Raw genomic sequence first — 24,183 nt, 5'->3', positions numbered from 1 at the left:
CAAAGTTGCCTGTAAAATAAATATTAATCCTAAAATAGCTACAATATAATTATAATTTATATTGTAGCTATATTAGGGTTTATTGTACAGGTAAGTATTTAGCTTTAAATAGGATTAATTTATTTAATAAGAAATAATTTATTTTGTTAGATAAAAATTATATTTAACTTAGGGGGCTGTTAGGGTTAGAGTTAGACTTAGCTTTAGGGGTTAATACATTTATTAGAGTAGCGGCGAGGTCCGGTCGGCAGATTAGGGGTTAATACTTGAAGTTAGGTGTCGGTGATGTTAGGGAGGGCAGATTAGGGGTTAATACTATTTATTATAGGGTTATTGAGGAAGGAGTGAGGCGGATTAGGGGTTAATAACTTTATTATAGTAGCGGTGAGGTCCGGTCGGCAGATTAGGGGTTAATAAGTGTAGGTAGGTGGCGGCGACGTTGTGGGCGGCAGATTAGGGGTTAATAAATATAATATAGGGGTCGGCGGTGTTAGGGGCAGCAGATTAGGGGTACATAGGGATAACGTAGGTGGCGGCGGTGTACGGAGCAGCAGATTAGGTGTTAAAAAAAAATATGCAGGGGTCAGCGATAGCGGGGGCGGCAGATTAGGGGTTAATAAGTGTAAGGTTAGAGGTGTTTAGACTCGGGGTACATGTCAGGGTGTTAGGTGCAGATTTAGGGAGTGTTTCCCCATAGGAAACAATGGGGCCGCGTTAGGAGCTGAACGCTGCTTTTTTGCAGGTGTTAGGTTTTTTTTCCAGCTCAAACTGCCCCATTGTTTCCTATGGGGGAATCGTGCACGAGCACGTTTTTGAAGCTGGCCGCGTCCGTAAGCACCGCTGGTATTTAGAGTTGCAGTGGCGGTAAATATGCTCTACACTCCCTTTTTGGAGCCTAACGCAACCCTTCTGTGAACTCTAAATACCAGCGGTATTTAAAAGGTGCGGGAGAAAAAAAGCACGCGTAGCTAACGCACACCTTTGGCCGCAGAACTCTAAATCTAGCGGTAAAGCTGTCAGTTTTCAGCTTTATATTAAATAGAAGAAATAAAAAGTGCAATGTAATTTGTAACATTTACACATAAATATATAAAGTATGATCCTAATTTGTTAAAGTTACACAGAAACTGTGAAAGCATAATTAGGATTTGTAAAATCACAGTACTAAATGCACTTCTGTATGCAAAATAGAAGGTGCAAAGTTTAAATGTAATACAACTTAATCTGAAGTGTAAGGTAATATAAAATACAAAACACATAGTGGTGTAAATGTAGCAGAATTGTCATGCTATACTGCACTTGGCTCGTCTCTCCACATACAGAAATGCAGCAGAGAAGTATAGCACAATCTGCCTTTTAACCCCTTAATGACCACAGCACTTTTCCATTTTCTGTCCGTTTGGGACCAAGGCTATTTTTACATTTTTGAGGTGTTTGTGTTTAGCTGTAATTTTTCTCTTACTCATTTACTGTACCCACACATATTATATACCGTTTTTCTCGCCATTAAATGGACTTTCTAAAGATACCATTATTTTCATCATATCTTATAATTTACTATAAAAAAAATTATAAAATATGAGGAAAAAATGGAAAAAAACACACTTTTTCTAACTTTGACCCCCAAAATCTGTTACACATCTACAACCACCAAAAAACACCCATGCTAAATAGTTTCTAAATTTTGTCCTGAGTTTAGAAATACCCAATGTTTACATGTTCTTTGCTTTTTTTGTAAACTATAGGGCCATAAATACAAGTAGCACTTTGCTATTTCCAAACCATTTCTTTTCAAAATTAGCGATAGTTACATTAGAGCACTGATATCTTTCAGGAATCTCTGAATATCCATTGACATGTATATATTTTTTTTTAGTAGACAACCCAAAGTATTGATCTAGGCCCATTTTGGTATATTTCATGCCACCATTTCACCGCCAAATGCAATCAAATAGAAAAAATCGTTCACTTTTCACAAATTTTTTCACAAACTTTTGGTTTCTAACTTAAATTATTTACAAACAGCTTGTGCAATTATGGCATAAATGGTTGTAAATTCTTCTCTGGGATCCCCTTTGTTCAGAAATAGCAGACATATATGACTTTGGTGTTGCTTTTTGGTAATTAGAAGGCCGCTAAATGCCACTGCGCACCACACGTGTATTATGCCCAGCAGTGAAGGGGTTAATTAGGGAGCATGTAGGGAGCTTTTTGGGGTAGTTTTAGCTTTAGTGTAGTGTAGTAGACAACCCCAAGTATTGATCTAGGCCAATTTTGGTATATTTCATGCCACCATTTCACCGCTAAATGCGATCAAATTAAAAAAAACTTTAATTTTTTCTCAATTTTAGGTTTCTCACTGAAATTATTTACAAACAGCTTCTGCAATTATGGCACAAATGGTTGTAAATGCTTCTCTGGGATCCCCTTTGTTCAGAAATAGCAGACATATATGGCTTTGGCATTGCTTTTTGTTAATTAGAAGACCTCTAAATGCCGCTGCGCATCACACGTGTATTATGGCTAGCAGTGAAGGGGTTAATTATGTAGCTTGTAGGGAGCTTGCAGGGTTAATTTTAGCTTTAGTGTAGAGCTCAGCCTCCCACCTGAAACATCAGACCCCCTGATCCCTCCCAAACAGCTCTCTTCCCTCCCCCACCCCACAATTGTCCCCGCCATCTAAAGTACTGGCAGAAACTCTGCCAGTACTAAAATAAAAGGTATTTGGCCCTTTTTTTTAAAAAAACAAAAGCATATTTACATATGCTGATGTGTAGGATCCCCCCTTAGACCCCAACCTCACTGATCCCCCACCAAACTGCTCTCTAACCCTTCCCCTCTGCAATAATGGGCGCCATCTTGGGTACTGGCAGCTGTCTGCCAGTACCCAGTTTTGTAACAAAATGTGCCTTTTTTTTTTTAAATTCCCTTTTCTGTAGTGTAGCTTTCCCCCCCCACCGAGACCAACCCCCAACCCCTTCCAGGACCCTTAGATTGCATTTTAGTGTTTCTTTTTTCAACTTTTCAACTCCCGTGCGCGCCCCCGTAGCTCCCGCCCCCGATCCCGCCCCCCTCCACTCCACATAGAGCACCGATGGCCGCCCACCCGCCTCCCACGTAAGCTCCCACCCACCAACGATACCGGCCATCGATGTCCGGTGCAGAGAGGGCCACAGAGTGGCTCTTTCTGCATCGGATGGCCAAGTGGGGTTATTGCAGGATGCCTCCATATCGAGGCATCACTGCAATAACCGGAAAGCAGCTGGAAGCGAGCAGGATCGCTTCCAGCTGCTTTCCAGACCAAGGACGTACGCCACACGTCCTCGGTCATTAACTGCATTTTTTTTGAGGACGTGTGGCGTACGTCCTTGGTCGTTAAGGGGTTAAGAATTTAACTAGGAATCTTGCAGTGCTGGATGATCATATTAGATCATCTCACCTGAGTGGAGAGCTAATCATTAGGCCCCAAGTATGTAACCATTATTTGTTAATTTTGCATTATTCACCTAATGTGCCATCACACAATTTGATAATCTTGCAGGTTTATTTTGTGTTTGTAATTTTAATCTAAATTACAAGTTTTCTGTACTTTTATGTTTTTTTAGGACATGTTGTACTATGAACAACTTAAATCAAATGTAATTCAGCATGATCTTTTATCTGACAGTCTGATTTATAAGGTGAGTAATTTTCTTTCTTTAATTAATTTAAATGTTTAGAAATCATTTGAAATTTACTAGTTAGTTTTATGTTTATAGATTTTGCCAAATCATATATAATCTCAGTGCATAAATTTGATCCATTTAAGTTCATAGCCAAATTATTATTTTTTTATAACCATTTGCTTTCACAATGGAATTTTTGTTTCATCCGAAATCATAATGCTTTATGTAATATTTATTAATTGGTATGTCAATTTGTAATAAAATAGAAATAATAATATATTACAATGGTCTATGATTTCTTCAAAGTGTAATTTGTTTAAAATGTATGAATAGTGTATTAAAATGTTTTATAAAGAAAGATTGTGATTATATTTGAATATGGTATTACTATTGTAAATTTATTAGACTTAATTTCATTTTATTATCTTTTTGTTGTTTAAGGAATAAGAGTTAAGTCACGCATATATATTTTCTTTTTGTAATTAACATTTGACTGGATAATATATATTGTTAAGGAGACTAGAATTGATATATTTAATTCTGTGATAAATTGGTTTATATTATAAAATGCCCCTCTTAATTTTTTATTGTTGAAAGCCAATGATCTACATTATGACAACAGATACTGTAACACTGGTGTATAATCCTGTGATATACTGCATCTTTAAAGCAGAAGATAAGATGTATATGCATACATGCATACACACACACACACGTGTGTGTGTGTATATATATATATATATATATATATATATATATACATACATACATACATACAGGTATACCTCACTTTACAGTGCTTCACTAATACAGCGCTAATATGGAGTTGTTCAACCTCCAATGATTTTGAAACAGTGCAAACAGTGCTCTACTCATCGTGAGATTGTGAGAAAGGCGACTTGCACTATTTTGTTATACACAGTTTGGTCTGTTTACAGCATTTCAGTAAACTCTGTGTCTCAGTGTTGCAGTCTGGCAAATTTTACTACAGTAATTATCACTATTTTAGAGGTACTGTACAGTTTTAATTGAATACTGTGCTGTGCTGTGCTGTGCTAGTGTTAAGCTATTGCACACCTAATATATATTAGTTCAGGTCAAAAGAAAGCTAAAACCACCTTGTTTCATTTTACAATGGGGCTCTGTATGTGTGTGTGTGTGTATGTATATATAGGCATACCTTGTTTTATTGTGCTTTATTGTGCTTTGAAGATATTGCTCTTCTTCGAAATTTAAGGATTGTGGCAACCTTGTGTCAAGTGAGTCTGTCATTGCCATTTGTCCAACATATATACACTTATAAACACATAAGTACACATATATACACAGTGAGACACACACACACACACATATATATATATATATATATATATATATATATAACACTGGCAAAAAGATTATGACTTACTGGAGGCTCAGATGTTGGTTAGCATTTTTAGCAATAACACATTTTTTAATTAAAGTGAATGTAAATGTTGATGCTAAAGTGCCCGGTTTTTAAAAATTCGATTAAAAACAGGGGCACTTTAATTCATCAAAATTTACATTTCACTCCTGTTGTGAAAATAAACTTACCTTTTAATCTCGACAATAGCTCCAACCTCCTCCACCCTTTGCAAAGCCTCTTCCTGGGTCTAAAATGAGGAATCCAGCTTCCTCCAATAACAGCGTTGAATCAGACACTGATTCCGCCGGGGGGGGGGGGGGGGGGGAGCCGTGAATGTAAGATGACCTATCCATCATTTCTGACATCAGAAATGGCTTGCGACAACCGGAGAAAGCTGGAGCTGCTGTCAAGTTTAAAAGGTAAGTTTTTTTCACAACAGGAGTGAAATGTAAATTTTGATGAATTAAAGTGCTCCTGTTTTTAATCAAATTTTTAAAAACCGGGCACTTTAGCATCAAAATTTACATTCACTTTAAGTTATGTACATTGTTTTTTTTATATAATTCCATTGCACACTTAATAGACTACAGTATAGTGTAAATATAACTTTTATATGAACTGGGAAACAAAACAAATAGTGTAACTCAATTTATTGCTATATTCGCTTTATTGTGGTGGTCTGGAACCAAACCCACAATATCTCCGAGCTACGCCTGTATGTATATATGTCTGTGTGTATATATATATATATATATATATATATATATATATATATAGTCATGTTGATGTTGGAGGGCACTCACAGAACTTGTTATAAAGCAAATAACTATGCAACTTTATTTCCAAATTACTTTCACATTAATAAAATGTCGACGTTTCAATCCATATGTGGGCCTTCTTCAAGACTATTATCATCTGAAAAAAAAATACAGAATATTCAGATATAATCTAAGTTGACAATATACTATATCAAACACTAAACATAAATTGACAATTAATTACAACAGTGACAACCCTTCAGCATAGAAAACATCAAGAAAATAGCACACTAGCTCAATGCTGAGCTCACCGTATTAAAAGTCAAGGAAAAGATCAAATCTCTCTCACATGGTAACCACATAACCACCTATTGTTTACTACATACAGAATGTATAGGCCACAGCTACCATAGTAAGATAATGGTGTATACGCAATAAGTATATTTACATACCCATCTATGAGGAAACCAGTATGCCCCAAACAAAGGAGATCACAGCATTCAAGATGGAAAATCAATATTGAGTGCACAGGCCTGCAGAGTAGAAACCCACTATTATACGATCCACAGTTAACAACCAAGACTTATTGGATTAGACACCGGCTTACTTGTACCTCGGACTTTGTGATATATTTTCTGTCCTGCCCATGTGGTCGTTATTACATTGGCAAGACCAGTACTACTTTTCGTGAGAGTCTTGCTAATCACAAGAGTGCAATTAGAATTGCCCTCAAGGAGGGACAATCGGACCATCCTGTGGCAAGGCACTTTGTAGAACAACGACACCCCATTTCATCGCTCAGAGCCTTGCTGATTGACAGAGTGGCCCCCTTAAAACGAGGCGGTGATAGGAACCGGGAATTATTGAAGTGTGAAGCGCAATGGATTCATAGGCTGAACACACTCCAGTTGGCTAGCATTGACTATGCTCCATTTTTTTGAAGTTTGAGCATATGATGTTATTTTGAATATCCAGTTATAAGCATTTATTATGTGTTTCTTTAGTCTCCTACCTCTCTGGGTGTCCCGCTGTTCCTTCTGTATCTGTCCTGTCTAATAGTACCACCTTTGAGCATTTGATATGGTCCCGGTTAGTGCACTATCTCTGCTAATATTTGTTTTGTCATGTTCTTTTTTTATATACATGCTCTGGGTTGATACTATGCCATTAGGGACCACTCATTTATGTGCCCTTGCTCTAACATACTATTATTGTATGGTATACATATGTCCCCACCCTATGCCAGCACTGGGTGGCTTTCTTTGTGACTTGGCTATATTATAAGGTTGCATGTACGCTTTGGTCTTGGTTTGGGTTGGTTTGAACAGCAAGAATATATTTACTATGTGATTTAGGGCTCTGTTTTTGACATTCAGTGCGGCCACCTCCTGGTGAGGTTGCCGGGGATGGCTAGCGCTGGTGGCTGGAGGGAGGAATCTATGTCCATTTGGATTAATTTCTGACCTTGTTTATAGTGGTATGCCCATAGCATGAGGTTATATGGGACTCTATACGAGGGTTTGTGGATGTGAGTATGGCACTCCACTCTTGTGCTGTTGCTCAGCCTGTGCTTCGGCATTCTCTTGCCATTAGCATTGTTAGGGTTAACCGGAGGATAAAGCATTACATTATGAGACTTGTTATTTGATGCTTTGTTTGTTGTAGGCAATTGTAGAGACGCCAGTTAGGCTCTAGATGTCTAGTGCGACAAGTTACTATTGTGACATTGTGTAGCTTTTGTCACGTAAATGGTGACAGTTAAAGTGTATTGGTTTTTGTGTTGTGGTCTTGCTTTTGCAGCCCTCTGTGATTGACCATGGCGTGCACTTATATTTATTTTTCATAGTTTATTTGTCTATACGTGTGCATTATATGGTGATCGCTTCACCAGGGAGACTGTGCGGGTGGCGTGCACACATGGCTTCCGTGTTTGTGGGTGTGCTTGAATGCACCCTGAGGATTAGCTAGTTTTTACTGTGATTTCCTCATTTATAGGCTGCACACATTGCTTCCGGTATCTCCGATATCTTCACTGGAAGTCCGGCATTGAACGCCGTTGCATGGAGTAAAACAGTAAGTGGTTTATTGTTATGGCTATGTTTACTACTTATCTCTGCCAGAGTTATGTTGAATATTTGGCTAGTCCTTGTCACGAATACCTCATGATTTAGCTGCTAAGGGGTTAATTCTCTTTAGCCTGCGAGCTAAAAAAAAAGATTTGTTTTTTTCAAAGAGAACTGTGTCCTGTGTTTATGTTTGTTTTTTGTGTGGTAAAACCAGACCCCATTATAAATTGTTTCAGAGTTCCACTTGAATAAATGTTATCATATAGGCATTGGTGCATTCAGGCCGTAAAAGTGTCGATTTTTAGAGACACAGAACAGTGCCTCCTCACAGAAACTGATAAGGTCAATAAAGCGACATGGGTATAAGGTAGATATGTGGTTAAAACATGTTATGACATTAGATGAAGGTAAATATGACAACCATGTCATATTTGGTATCAAACTGTTTCTCACAATGCAAGTAAGAGATTGCCTGTCTGTCTATATGAAAATTGATGTATCTAGCAGAAAATTATATTGTGTTCTCTAAAGTCAGCTAAAGGTACTTAAAGTTTATTGACTGTTGTAAAATATAGGGGGTTTCCCAGCCAGCCCCTGAAAAGGCAACCTGAGCTATTGAAAAAAGGTATAAGGGTCCTGTGTTTTAACAATGAAAGTGTCATTCTTATAAGGGAGGCTGTGACAACACAGAGTAAGGACCCAATGGCTTCATGCCATCTCTCTTGTAAAAGATTCCAAAGACTAGTACAGTATATGGTGTCTATTTTCTTCTTTTTATTTTAACCTGTTTGCTGTGTGTAATTTTATTTGTAACAACTTTTTATTAATAATGCATTGTGTATAATATTTTTGGCATAATAAATAATTCCTTTATTAAGCTTTGGCCTTTGTCTAATAATTGAACCACATTACTGAAAGGACTGGAGTATTAGAACTGTATATTTTAGGTTATTTTCTGCTTAATTGTATTCTGAGAGTTTATGTGTAAGTCTGGGTTTTTCCTTAGGATTTTCCCTTTAATAAATCACAAGTGGTGGCAGCATAGTTAGTTTAGTGTGGGTGGCATTAAAGGGAGTTTTGGGCATTTATTTTAAGTCTAGAACAGACTAGAGAGTGTTGTTAACCCTTGCACCCACTGAACTAAATCACAAGCTTGCCTGGTGTGGCTAGATTGTGACATATTAGTGACAGTAGAAGAGGTCTGATAACCCTTTTTGGGCCAAACAAGTGACAGGCGCAGGGTTGGTTAACCTTGGTCGTCACAGTCCTGGATCAGTGTATGGTGACCTGTGGGGTATCTATGGTATCGGCATATGTTTACATTCTCTATTAGCTACACGGGGGTATATTGCCACATGTTGGTGTACATGCATATGTACTTCTAGAGAGTAGTGTCATTTTTTGAATTGTTATCAGTGTGTCCAACTATTGGGTATTGAAAGTTTGCTGTATATGACATCTGGGTGTGTGAACGGTACCTACTCTTGTCTTGTATATGTTAACTGTGGATTGTATAGTATTGGGGTTTCTGCTCTGCAGGCCTGTGCACTCAATATTGATTTTCCATCTTGAATGTTGTGATCTCCTTTGTTTGGGGCATACTGGTTTCCTCATAGATGGGTATGTAAATATACTTATTGCGTTTACACCATTATCTGACTATGGTAGCTGTGGCCTATACATTCTGTATGTAGTAAACAATAGGTGGTTATGTGGTTACTATGTGAGAGAGATTTGATATTTTTCTTTTCCTTTTAATAAGGTGAACTCAGCATTGAGCTAGTATGCTATTTTCTTGATGTTTTCTATGATGAAGGGTTGTCACTGTTGTAATTCATTGTCAATTTATGTTTAGTGCTTGATATAGTATATTTTCAACTTAGATTGTATCTGCATATACTGTATTTTTTTTCCAGATGATAATTGTCTTGAAGAAGGCCCACATATGGGTCGAAACGTCTACATTTTATTAATGTGAAACTAATTTGGAAATAAAGTTGCATAGTTATTTGCTTTATAACAAGTCCTGTGAGTGCCCTCTAACATCAACACGACCTTAAGTATTAACTTGAGGATAGCACCCAGGCAGTGACTACACCTGTGTGGAAGGAGTGCTGGGCCACCGTCTATTTATTCTATAATATATATATATATATATATATATATACACACACATGCACACATATAAATATATACTGTGGGTATTGAAAAGAATCACCACCCTTGAAAATAACCACATTTTCTCTTGTTAAGTGTATCCAGTCCACGGATCATCCATTACTTGTGGGATATTCTCCTTCCCAACAGGAAGTTGCAAGAGGATCACCCACAGCAGAGCTGCTATATAGCTCCTCCCCTCACTGCCATATCCAGTCATTCTCTTGCAACTCTCAACAAAGATGGAGGTAGTAAGAGGAGAGTGGTGTTTTATAGTTAGTTACTTTCTTCAATCAAAAGTTTGTTATTTTTAAATGGTACCAGAGTTGTACTATTTTATCTCAGGCAGTATTTAGAAGAAGAATCTGCCTGCGATTTCTATGATCTTAGCAGAAGTAACTAAGATCCACTGCCGTTCTCACATATTCTGAGGAGTGAGGTAACTTCAGAGGGGGAATGGCGTGCAGGGTTTCCTGCAATAAGGTATGTGCAGTTAACATTTTTATAGGGATGGAATTTGCTAGAAAATGCTGCTGATACCGGATTAATGTAAGTTAAGCCTAAATGCAGTGATTTAATAGCGACTGGTATCTGGCTTATTAACAGAGATACATAATCTTCTAAAAGTATAATATAAAACGTTTGCTGGCATGTTAATCGTTTTTATATATGTTTGGTGATAAAACTTATTGGGGCCTAGTTTTTTCTACATGGCTGGCTTGATTTTTGCCTAGAAACAGTTTCCTGAGGCTTTCCACTGTTGTAATATGAGTGGGAGGGGCCTATTTTAGCGCTTTTATGCGCAACTAAAATTACAGACAGAGACACTCAGCTTCCTTCTGCATGATACAGGACATCTCTGAAGGGCTCAAAAGGCTTCAAAAGTCGTGTTTGAGGAGGGTAACAACCACAGTAGACCTGTGGCAGTTGTTGTGACTGGTTTTAAAAACGTTTTTGTCATTTATTATTCCGTTTTTGGTATTAAGGGGTTAATCATCCATTTGCAAGTGGGTGCAATGCTCTGCTAATTTGTTACATACACTGTAAAAATTTTGTTAATGTAACTGCCTTTTTTCACTGTTATTTCAAATTTTGTCAATTTGTTTTTCTTAAAGGCGCAGTAACGTTTTTTATATTGCTTGTTAACTTGGTTTAAAGTGTTTTCCAAGCTTGTTAGTCTCATTGCTAGTCTGTACAAACATGTCTGACACAGAGGAAACTACTTGTTCATTATGTTTAAAAGCCATGGTGGAGCCCCATAGGAGAATGTGTACTAAATGTATTGATTTCACCTTAAACAGTAAAGATCAGTCTTTATCTATAAAAGAATTGTCACCAGAGGGGTCTGTCGAGGGGGAAGTTATGCGACTAACTCTCCCCACGTGTCGGACCCTTTGCCTCCCGCTCAAGGGACGCACGCTAATATGGCGCCAAGTACATCAGGGACGCCCATAGCGATTACTTTGCAGGACATGGCTGCAATCATGAATAATACCCTGTCAGAGGTATTAGCCAGATTGCCTGAATTGAGAGGCAAGCGCGATAGCTCTGGGGTTAGACGAGATACAGAGCGCGTAGATGCTGTAAGAGCCATGTCTGATACTGCGTCACAATATGCAGAACCTGAGGACGGAGAGCTTCAGTCTGTGGGTGACATCTCTGACTCTGGGAGACCTGATTCTAAAATTTCTAATTTTAAATTTAAGCTTGAGAACCTCCGTGTATTGCTTGGGGAGGTATTAGCTGCTCTGAATGACTGTGACACAATTGCAGTGCCAGAGAAATTGTGTAGGCTGGATAAATACTATGCAGTGCCGGTGAGTACTGATGTTTTTCCAATACCTAAAAGGCTTACAGAAATTATTAGTAAGGAGTGGGATAGACCCGGTGTGCCTTTTTCCCCACCTCCTATATTTAGAAAAATGTTTCCAATAGATGCCACTACACGGGACTTATGGCAGACAGTCCCTAAGGTGGAGGGAGCAGTTTCTATTTTAGCAAAGCGTACCACTATCCCGGTTGAGGACAGTTGTGCTTTTTCAGATCCAATGGATAAAAAATTATTGGGTTACCTTAAGAAAATGTTTATTCAACAAGGTTTTATTTTACAGCCCCTTGCATGCATTGCACCTGTCACTGCTGCGGCGGCGTTCTGGTTTGAGGCCCTGGAAGAGGCCATCCATACAGCTCCATTGACTGAAATTATTGACAAGCTTAGAACACTTTAGCTAGCTAACTCATTTGTTTCTGATGCCATTGTTCATTTGACTAAACTAATGGCTAAAAATTCCGGATTCGCCATCCAGGCGCGTAGGGCGCTATGGCTTAAATCCTGGTCAGCTGATGTTACTTCAAAGTCTAAATTACTCAACATTCCTTTCAAGTGGCAGACCTTATTCGGGCCTGGTTTGAAAGAAATTATTGCTGACATTACTGGAGGTAAGGGTCATACCCTTCCTCAGGACAGGGCCAAATCAAGGGCCAAATAGTCTAATTTTCGTGCCTTTCGAAATTTCAAGGCAGGTGCAGCATCAACTTCCTCTGCTTCAAAACAAGAGGGAACTTTTGCTCAATCCAAGCAGGCCTGGAAACCTAGCCAGTCCTGGAACAAGGGCAAGCAGGCCAGAAAGCCTGCTGCTGCCTCCAAGACAGCATGAAGGAATGGCCCCCTATCCGGCAACGGATCTAGTAGGGGGCAGACTCTCTCTCTTCGCCCAGGCGTGGGCAAGAGATGTTCAGGATCCCTGGGCGTTGGAGATCATATCTCAGGGATATCTTCTGGACTTCAAAGCTTCTCCTCCACAAGGGAGATTTCACCTTTCAAGGTTATCTGCAAACCAGATAAAGAAAGAGGCATTCCTACGCTGCGTGCAAAACCTCCTTGCAATGGGGGTGATCCATCCAGTTCCGCGGACGGAACAAGGACAGGGGTTTTATTCAAATCTGTTTGTGGTTCCCAAAAAAGTTGGAACCTTCAGACTAATTTTGGATCTAAAGATCTTAAACAAATTCCTCAGAGTTCCATCATTCAAGATGGAAACTATTCAAACCATTTTACCCATGATCCAAGAGGGTCAGTACATGACCACAGTGGACTTAAAGGATGCCTACCTTCACATTCCGATTCACAAGAATCATCATCGGTTCCTGAGGTTTGCCTTTCTAGACAGGCATTACCAATTTGTAGCTCTTCCATTCGGGTTGGCTACAGCCCCAAGAATTTTTACAAAGGTTCTGGGCTCACTTCTGGCGGTTCTAAGACCGCAAGGCATAGCGGTGGCTCCTTATCTAGACGACATCCTGATACAGGCGTCAAGCTTTCAAATTGCCAAGTCTCACACAGAGATAGTTCTGGCATTTCTGAGGTCGCATGGGTGGAAAGTGAACGAAGAAAAGAGTTCTCTATCTCCTCTCACAAGGGTTTCCTTCCTAGGGACTCTAATAGATTCTATAGAAATGAAAATTTACCTGACGGAGTCCAGGTTATCAAAACTTCTAAATGCTTGCCGTGTTCTTCATTCCATTCCGCGCCCCACGGTGGCTCAGTGCATGGAAGTAATCGGCTTAATGGTAGCGGCGATGGACATAGTGCCATTTGCGCGCCTGCATCTCAGCCCGCTGCAATTATGCATGCTCAGTCAGTGGAATGGGGATTACACAGATTTGTCCCCTCTACTAAATCTGTATCAGGAAACCAGAGATTCTCTTCTCTGGTGGTTATCTCGGGTCCATCTGTCCAAAGGTATGACTTTTCGCAGACCAGATTGGACCATTGTAACAACAGATGCCAGCCTTCTAGGTTGGGGTGCAGTCTGGAACTCCCTGAAGGCTCAGGGTTCATGGACTCAGGAGGAGAAACTCCTCCCAATAAATATTCTGGAGTTAAGAGCAATATTCTATGCTCTTCTAGCTTGGCCTCAGTTAGCAACACTGAGGTTCATCAGATTTCAGTCGGACAACATCACGACTGTGGCTTACATCAACCATCAAGGGGGAACCAGGAGTTCCCTAGCGATGTCAGAAGTCTCCAAGATAATTCGCTGGGCAGAGACTCACTCTTGCCACCTGTCAGCGATCCATATCCCGGGCGTAGAGAACTGGGAGGCGGATTTTCTAAGTCGTCAGACTTTTCATCCGGGGGAGTGGGAACTCCATCCGGAGGTGTTTGCTCAATTGGTTCATCATTGGGGCAAACCAGAACTGGGTCTCATGGCGTCTCGCCAGAACGCCAAGCTTCCTTGTTACAGATCCAGGTCCAGGGACCCAGAAGCGGCACTGATAGATGCTCTACCAGCGCCTTGGTTCTTCAACCTGGCTTATGTGTTTCCACCGTTTCCTCTGCTCCCTCGACTGATTGCCAAAATCAAACAGGAGAGAGCATTGGTGATCTTGATAATGCCTGCGTGGCCACGCAGGACCTGGTATGCAGACCTAGTGGACATGTCATCCTTTCCACCATGGACTCTGCCTCTGAGACAAGACCTTCTAATACAAGGTCCTTTCAATCCTCCGAATCTACTTTCTCTGAGACTGACTGCATGGAGATTGATCGCTTGATCCTATCAAAGCGTGGCTTCTCAGAGTCAGTCATTGATACCTTAATACAGGCACGAAAGCCTGTCACCAGGAAAATTTACCACAAGATATGGCGTAAATATCTTCATTGGTGTGAATCCAAGAATTACTCATGGAGTAGGGTTAGGATTCCTAGGATATTGTCCTTCCTCCAAGAGGGTTTGGACAAAGGTTTATCCGCTAGTTCTTTAAAGGGACAGATTTCTGCTCTGTCTATTCTTTTACACAAGCGTCTGGCAGAAGTTCCAGACGTTCAGGCATTTTGTCAGGCTTTAGTTAGAATTAAGCCTGTGTTTAAACCTGTTGCTCCTCCATGGAGCTTAAACTTGGTTCGTGAAGTTCTTCAAGGAGTTCCGTTTGAACCCCTTCATTCTATTGATATTAAACTTTTATCATGGAAAGTTCTATTTCTGATGGCTATTTCCTCGGCTTGAAGAGTCTCTGAGTTATCTGCCTTACATTGTGATTCTCCTTATCTGATCTTTTATTCAGATAAGGTTGTTCTGCGTGCAAAACCTGGGTTTTTACCCAAGGTGGTTTCTAACAAGAATATCAATCAAGAGATTGTTGTTCCATCATTGTGTCCTAATCCTTCTTCAAAGAAGGAACGTCTTTTGCATAATCTAGACGTAGTCCATGCCTTGAAGTTTTACCTACAAGCTACTAAAGATTTTCGTCAAACATCTAACCTGTTTGTTGTTTACTCTGGACAGAGGAGAGGTCAAAAGGCCTCGGCAACCTCTCTTTCTTTTGGCTTCGGAGTATAATCTGTTTAGCCTATGAGACTGCTGGACAGCAGCCACCTGAAAGGATTACAGCTCATTCTACTAGAGCTGTGGCTTCCACCTGGGCCTTTAAAAATGAGGCTTTTGTTGAACAGATTTGCAAGGCTGCGACTTGGTCTTCGCTTCATACCTTTTCAAAATTTTACAAATTTGATACTTTTGCTTCTTCGGAGGCTGTTTTGGGGAGAAAGGTTCTACAGGCAGTGGTTCCTTCCATTTAAGTTCCTGCCTTGTCCCTCCCATCATCCGTGTACTTTAGCTTTGGTATTGGTATCCCACAAGTAATGGATGATCCGTGGACTGGATACACTTAACAAGAGAAAAGATAATTTATGCTTACCTGATAAATTTATTTCTCTTGTAGTGTATCCAGTCCACGGCCCGCCCTGTCCTTTTAAGGCAGGTCTAAATTTTAATTAAACTACAGTCACCACTGCACCCTATGGTTTCTCCTTTCTCGGCTTATTTCGGTCGAATGACTGGATATGGCAGTGAGGGGAGGAGCTATATAGCAGCTCTGCTGTGGGTGATCCTCTTGCAACTTCCTGTTGGGAAGGAGAATATCCCACAAGTAATGGATGATCCGTGGACTGGATACACTACAAGAGAAATAAATTTATCAGGTAAGCATAAATTATGTTTTTGTTGCTTTGCAGCCTGAAATAAAGACAGACACAGTTTTTGTTTATCCAGTTTTAATTACTCAGTGCAACTTATAACACCCTAACATGTCAGACAAAAATAAAGACAATTCAAAAATAGAATCACTGAGTTGGAAAAAGTAACACTCCCTCCTAAAATTACTTGTAAACTCAATCAGGTGTAGCTAATTACCTTCTCAACAGCACACACAAACCCATTTGACCTTTAACTGTGATTAGCTGTGGGCATATTGATTAGCTCAGCATGAAAAGAGCTTTCCTGGAGCATCTCAGTCCCTGGTAGTGCAACTGAGGCAAACAATCAACTATGGGCACTGTCAAAAGATAAAGTTGTGAACAGGCACAAGTCAGGAGATGGATACAAGGAAATATCAAAGGCTTTATTAATGCCTGGAAGCACAGTGAAGTCTCTTATTAAGCAGTGGAATGGATTTGGTACAACACAGACCCACTCTGGATCAGGACGTCGCTCCAAACTGGATGAAAGAGTCAGGAGGAAACTGGTCAGAGAGGCTACCAAGAGGCCCACAGTAACTCTGGAGCTGTTGCAGGAATTTATGACAAAGAGTGGTTATTGTGTGCATGTGATAACAATATATAACATTCTCCACAAATGTGGCTCGTGTGGGAGGGTTGCAAGAAAAAAGCCTCTCCTCAAGACAGGCCTCATGCAGTCACGACTGGGCTTTGCCATAACACACCTAGGAGATTCTAAAGCCACATGGAAAAAGGTATTATGTTCAGATGAGACTAAAATGTAATTATTTGGCCTTAACACCAAATGATATGTCTGGAGGAAATCCAGTTCAGCTTACCATCCAAATAACACCATACCTACAGTAAATCATGGAAGTGGCAATATCCTGTTATGGGTGTGTTTCTCTGCAGCAGGCACTGGAGCACGTGTCAGGATAGAAGGAATAATGGATGGGGCAAAATACAGTGAAATTCATGAGGAAAAGCAGCTGCCCTCTAGCAGAATGTTGTCAATGGAAAGAAGGTTTACCTTCCAACATGACAATGACCCAAAGCACACAGCAAAAATGACCACACAGTGGTTGAAGCCTGAAGGAGAAAAAGGTGAATGTCCTTGCATGGCCTAGTCAGAGCCCAGACTTAAACCCCATTGAATATCTGTGGCATAACTTGAAGACTGCAGTCCACAAAGTCACCATCAAATGTAACGGAACTGGAGCAGTTCTGCAAAGAAGAGTGGGCAAATATTGCACAGTTTACATGTGCAAAGTTAGTAGAGACATATCCCAACAGACTAAAGGCTATAAGTAAAGCAAAAGGTGGTTCAACAAAATACTGACACAAAGGGGTGATCCTTTTTCCAACTCAGTGATTCTGTTTTTGAAGTGTCTTTATTTTTGTCTGACATGTTGGTGTTACATTTTTCACTTGGATGTTATAAGTTTCCCTGAGTAATTACAACTGGGTAAACAAAAACTGTGTCTGTCTTTATTTCAGACTGCAAAGCAAAAAATTTGATTTTTTTTCAAGGGGGGGGGGGGTGTGTGTGTATATATATATATATATATATATTTTCCACATAGAGAGACTTTTCTCAGTCCCCAATATGTCCCATCTTCTATGTATGGATTTTTGTAGTGCGGAATGTACTGGAGTATATGTAGTCACAAAATTAAGTTGGTTCTCTGTGGGTGTCTGTTCCTTGACCCTAGGGGTTAGTAACTTATCCTGAGTGCAGTGGTCCAATTTCTTTCTTGCAATTCTGATATATTTTCTGTCATAACCTCTCTGTTCAAGTTTAGTGCACATTGAATCCAGCTGTGCTGTTAGTAACTCTGGTTCAGAGTTATTTCTAACCATTAGTGTGAGCTGTGATGAGATTACCCCCATTTCTCTTGCAAGGTGTATCCAGTCCACGGATTCATCCTTTACTTGTGGTATATTCTCATTCCCTACAGGAAGTGGCAAAGAGAGCACACAGCAGAGCTGTCCATATAGCTCCCCCTTTAGCTCCACCCCCCAGTCATTCTCTTTGCCGGCTCTAAGCACTAGGGTCTCTCTACGGGAGGGTAAAGTGAATGTGGTATTAAAATATTTCTGACGGAGGTCAGAAAGTTGAAACTTTTAAATACTTGCCGAATTCTTCACTCCTCGGCCATCTGTAGCTCAGTGCATGGAGGCAATCGGATTAATGGTAGCGGCAATGGACATAGTCCCTTTCGCTCGGATACATCTCAGACCACTGCAACTATGCATGCTCAAACAATGGAATGGGGATTATGCAGATTTGTCTCCTCAAATACAGTTGGACCAGGAAACCAGAGTTTCTCTTCTCTGGTGGTTGTCTCAGGATCACCTGTCTCAGGGAATATGTTTCCGCAGACCAGAGTGGATCATTGTAACGACCGACGCCAGTCTGTTAGGCTGGGGTGCAGTCTGGGACTCCCTGAAAGCTCAAGGCTTATGGTCTCGGGAAGAATCTCTTCTCCCGATAAACTTTCTGGAACTGAGGGCGATATTCAACGCTCTTCAGGCATGGCCTCAACTAGCTGCGGCCAAATTCATCAGATTTCAGTCGGACAACATCACGACTGTAGCTTACATCAATCATCAGGGGGGAACAAAGAGTTCCCTAGCGATGAAGGAAGTAACCAAAATAATCAGATGGGCGGAGGACCACTCCTGCCATCTCTCAGCAATTCACATCCCAGGAGTAGACAACTGGGAGGTGGATTTTCTGAGTCGTCAGATTTTTCACCCGGGGGAGTGGGAACTCCATCCGGAGGTATTTGCCCAGCTGTCTCAGCTATGGGGCATTCCAGAGTTGGATCTGATGGCGTCCCGTCAGAACACCAAGCTTCCTCTCTACGGATCCAGGTCCAGGGACCCCAAGGCGGCATTGATAGATGCTCTAGCAGCGCCTTGGTCCTTCAATCTGGCTTATGTTTTTCCACCGTTTCCTCTTCTCCCTCGTCTGATCGCCAGAATCAAGCAGGAGAAGGTGTCAGTGATTTTGATAACGCCTGCGTGGCCATGCAGGACTTTGTATGCAGACCTAGTGGACATGTCATCTGTTCCACCATGGACACTGCCAATGAGGCAGGACCTTCTAATACAGGGTCCGTTCAAGCATCAAAATCTAGTTTCTCTACGTCGGACTGCTTGGAGATTGAACGCTTAATTCTATCAAAGCGTGGTTTCTCTGAGTCAGTTATAGATACTCTGATTCAGGCTAGAAAGCCTGTCACCAGGAAAATCCACCATAAGATATGGCGGAAATATCTTTGTTGGTGTGAATCCAAGAGTTACTCATGGAGTAAGATTAGGATTCCCAGGATATTGTCTTTTCTCCAAGACGGATTGGAGAAAGGATTGTTGGCTAGTTCCTTAAAGGGACAGATATCTGCTCTGTCTATCCTTTTACACAAGCGTCTGGCAGAAGTACCAGACGTTTAAGCGTTTGCACAGGCTTTAGTCAGAATCAAGCCTGTCTATAAACCTGTGGCTCCGCCATGGAGTCTAAACCTAGTTCTTTCAGTTCTTCAAGGGGTTCCGTTTGAACCTTTACATTCCATAGATATTAAGTTGTTATCTTGGAAAGTTTTGTTTTTGGTAGCTATCTCTTCTGCTTGAAGAGTCTCAGAATTATCTGCCTTACAGTGTGATTCACCTTACCTGGTGTTCCATGCAGATAAGGGAGTTTTGCTTACTAAACCTGGTTTTCTTCCTAAAGTGGTTTCTAACAAGAATATTAACCAGGAAATTGTTGTTCCTTCTCTGTGCCCCAATCCTTCTTCGAAGAAGGAACGTCTGTTGCACAATCTTGATGTAGTTCGTGCTCTAAAGTTCTATTTGCAAGCAACTAAGGATTTCAGACAAACATCTTCCTTGTTTGTTATCTATTCTGGTAAGAGGAGAGGTCAGAAAGCGACTGCTACCTCTCTTTCCTTTTGGCTGAAAATCATCATCCGTTTGGCCTATGAGACAGCTGACATGCAGCCTCCTGAAAGAATTACTGCTCATTCTACCAGAGCAGTGGCTTCCACGTGGGCTTTCAAAAATGAGGCTTCTGTTGAACAGATTTGTAAGGCAGCGACTTGGTCTTCACTGCATACTTTTGCCAAATTTTACAAATTCGATACTTTTGCTTCTTCGGAGGCTATTTTTGGGAGAAAGGTTTTGCAAGCAGTGGTGCCTTCCGTTTAGGGTACCTGTCTTGTTTAGGGTACCTGTCTTGTCATCCGTGTCCTAAAGCTTTGGTATTGGTATCCCACAAGTAAAGGATGAATCCGTGGACTGGATACACCTTGCAAGAGAAAACAGAATTTATGCTTACCTGATAAATTACTTTCTCTTGCGGTGTATCCAGTCCACGGCCCGCCCTGGCAATTAAGTCAGGTAAAATGTTTTTGTTCAAACTACAGTCACCACTGCACCCTATGGTTTCTCCTTTTTCTTCCTAACCTTTGGTCGAATGACTTGGGGGTGGAGCTAGAGGGGGAGCTATATGGACAGCTCTGCTGTGTGCTCTCTTTGCCACTTCCTGTAGGGAATGAGAATATCCCACAAGTAAAGGATGAATCCGTGGACTGGATACACCGTAAGAGAAAGTAATTTATCAGGTAAGCATAAATTCTGTTTTTCTGGTGTTTAGGGTGATAGCTTGAAGCTATTATTAATGAATTTCTGTCAGTTGCTTTAGAGTACAAGGATGTACCAAACATATCTCCTTCTTCTTGACTGACTTTGAATATATTGAGGTTGAGAAAGTGTATTTCACTCAGATCAAATTCGATCATAAACCTAATGGGTGAGTCTACATTATTCTGTTCCTGTACCCACTCAACTAGACTCTCAGGGTTTCCTCTCCATATTAGAAATAGGTTGTCTATATACCTTGTGTAGACTGTTATGTTGGAGTGTTTAAGAGGTTTCATCACTTTTAGTTCATATCACAACATAAAGATGTTCGCATATACTGGGGCCATGTTTGACCCCATAGCCGTCCCTGCTGTCTGAAGGTAATAGCTGTTTGCTTCTTAATACAGGGAGAGTTCACGGCTGCATTCCTTACTTGTGGGAAATACTGAACCTGGCCACCAGGAGGAGGCAAAGACACCCCAGCCAAAGGCTTAAATACCTCCCCCACTTGCCTCATCCCCCAGTGATTCTTTGCCTTTCATCACAGGAGGTTGGCAAAGAAGTGTCAGAAGATTTCGGAGTAGTTCCTTAGGAAGAGTATCTGCCCTTTGAGATGGGACTGGAGTTTTAAGTAGTCTTGTCAGCCTCTCAGTGAGAACATTGACAAAAGTTGGAGTCTGGAGATGCAGGTAGAGTCTATTCTCCTTACCAATCAGTGTTGACGAGTTTCACTGCATGCTTTTTCTCACTCAAGTCGATGTCAGGAGCAATGCTACAAGACTGTCACACTTGAGTGGCTGTGTTTCTATTCTATAGCATGGATTCCGGAAAGATCTTTCAATATTTACAAATATTGCACATGCTAGAAGACAGGGTCACAGTGTGGCTCCTTTTATCTATATGGAATCAAGGGTTAATATCTCCTGAGGGGGATTATGAACATTGGGGTTTAATCATAAATGCTTTATTTGATTTTATGCTGCTTTATGTGTAAGATGTTTATGGGCTCATAGGCTGAGATGGAATATACAGGTTTCACTTTCACTTTGAAGGTTGTGCAGCTTAAAAGCTTGGTGCGCTTTTTCTCATAGCAGGGACGGTCCTGCATTGCGCACCATGTAACCGGAATGGTCAAGGCTTCCATTTCCTTTCTCTTGACCAAATTACTACCAGAGAGGAGTTTTATCTCTGTTCTGTCTGGGTTATAGGAGGTGGTGAGTGCCCTAGCTATTGGGGGTATAAAGGTGCCATTTTTTTTAATTTAAAATAAAGTTTGTTTTTTCTGAAGTCCTCCGCATATCGTACTTTAGCTATGGAGGATTCTGATTCATTAGAGGGTTCTCCCTCTATTTCAAAGAGTAATGCCTGTTTATATTGTGAGGGAGCTCTGGAATATCCGCCCTCTCAATTATGTTCCATATGCCTTTTGATAAGGGGATTATATCAAATAAGGTTGCACACCCTACATGCATCTTTTTATACACATGCAGCTTCCCATTGCACTGTTAATCCTCCATCTGGAGGGGGCCTTTTTTCACCAGACGTTACTGCGCAGTTTCATACGGCAGTGTCTGCGGCCATTAGTGCTTCCCCTTGCACTGCTAAGCGCAAGCAAAAGGTTAAATCTTGCACTCCTGCCCAGGTGACATCATGTAAATATGTTGTTTACGCTTTCTACTAAAGGAGGTTTTGACTACATTAGAAGTTCCAAAGGAGGAGCTGTGAGACAAACCTCTGGGTCTTAAATTTGATGGCAATCATTATTTAGGACGAGTGCGACAGAATTAGATTCCTTTTCCCATCTGCTTTTTAAGGATCCCGGTTCCGAGCTCTCTATGAGTGTGAGTTTTCTTTTTCCCATCCCTACTTGGTTGGCACTATTTTTTACGCTTGCCACACGTAATACTAGCCCGTGTGATGATAGTTTGTCGTTCATAGAGCCACCGGATATAAGGATGGAAACTCTGTTAAAGAGGATGTTTCAACCTATGGGATATCTGCTTTTACTGGCGGTGCTTGTCGCCGCAGTTGCTGGAGCAGCTACCTTTGGTGCGTCTTCTTCGCGAAAATGATTGAGGTGAAGGGTTCCCTCGACATTTTTCAGTAAAGAATTACGGCCTTCTGGGTTACTAATTCTTTTATCTGTGCTGTTATTACGCAGATTAATTAACCTATGTCTAAGACTTCAGGTTTTCTGTTCAGGCCCGTAAGGCACTCTGACAGATATAACTTCTAAGTCTAGTCTCTTTCCCTCTCCTTTAAGGGAAAGAGTTTGTTTTACTATCTCCACAGTTTCAGGGGCCTAGGGTGCTTTCATACCGTAAGATAAGGAGAACAAATCTAAGGACAAAGTTCATATTTTCGTTCCTTTAGTTCTGATAGTTCAGAGGCCTCCGCTAAGCCAGAGCAAACAAAGAGTTTATGGAAGCCGGCTAAGTCCTGGAATAGATCCAAGCAGAGCAAGGAGCCCACCGAGACTAAGTCAGCATGAAGGGGCAGCCCCCGGTCCTATTTTGGATCGTGTAGGGAGCAGACTGGAGGAGTCCTTGGGTCATGGAGGTCATAGCTCAGCGTTACAAGATAGGTTTCAAAGCTTATCCACCCAGGGGCAAATTCATCCTCTCAACCTGTCTTCAAGACTAGGAAGGAGGGAAGCCTTTCTAGAGTGCATAAGGGATATGTCCTCCTTTGGAGTCATTGTCCCAGTGCCTATTGCAGAGAGAGGTTTGTACTATTCAAACATTTTCGTGGTTCCAAAGAAGGAGGGATCGTGCTTAAACAAATTTCTAAATGTCCCCTCGTCAAGATGGAGACAATAAGGTCCATCCTTCCCTTAATTCAGGAAGGGCAGTTTATGACCACTATAGAACTGAAGGAGGCATTCCTTTACCTTCTAATCCACAGGGAACACTTCCAGTTCCTATGGTTTGCGTTCCTGGACCAGCACTTCCAGTTCATTGCACTTCCGTTTGGTCCAGCTACTGCTCCAAGAATTTTACAAAGGTTCTATTGACTCTTCTAGAAGTCGCCAGAACCTGGGTGTAGCAGTAGCTCCCTACTTGGACGATATTCTGGTACAAGCAACATTGTTTCGTCTATCGGAAGACCATTCGGAATCTCTCCTGTCTTTTTCGATCCCACGGAGGGAAGATAAATAGAGAAAGGAGTTCTCTTATTCCAAGCACCAGGGTGGAATTCCAGGGACACGATAATAGATTCCATAGAATATTTCTAACAGACCAGAGAAGTTGCAAGCTAGCTTCAACATGTTTTGCCCTCCATACCTCCTTAAGGCCATCTGTGGCTCAGTGTATGGAGGTGATTGGTCTCATGGTGTCCAGCATGGACATCGTTCTCTTTGCCAGGTTCCACCTCAGGCCGTTGTGACTGTGCATGCTGAGGCAGTGTAATGGTGATCATTTGGATCTGTCTCAACAGATTTCTCTGGACAACCAGTCGAGAGAATCGCTCTCTTGGTGGCTCTGTCCGGATCACCTGTCCCGAGGGACAT

The 24,183-nt window shown here is 41.1% G+C and overlaps 1 protein-coding gene across 1 annotated transcript in view; it reads left to right on the top strand.

Annotated features, from left to right (window-relative positions):
- Positions 1 to 24,183, top strand: part of TBC1D19 (TBC1 domain family member 19) — an 885,000-nt gene that overhangs the window by 580,592 nt on the left and 280,225 nt on the right. The window contains exon 12 of the mRNA XM_053704075.1: positions 3,606 to 3,680. Coding sequence (XP_053560050.1) covers positions 3,606 to 3,680 — 75 coding nt within the window. The remainder of the gene's footprint in view (positions 1 to 3,605; positions 3,681 to 24,183) is intronic.

The sequence above is a fragment of the Bombina bombina genome, chromosome 2 (assembly GCF_027579735.1).
Source record: "Bombina bombina isolate aBomBom1 chromosome 2, aBomBom1.pri, whole genome shotgun sequence".
NCBI classification, from domain to species: Eukaryota; Metazoa; Chordata; class Amphibia; order Anura; family Bombinatoridae; genus Bombina; species Bombina bombina.
Note: the sequence above shows the minus strand (reverse complement) of the source record. Positions and strands in the feature narration are given on the sequence as shown.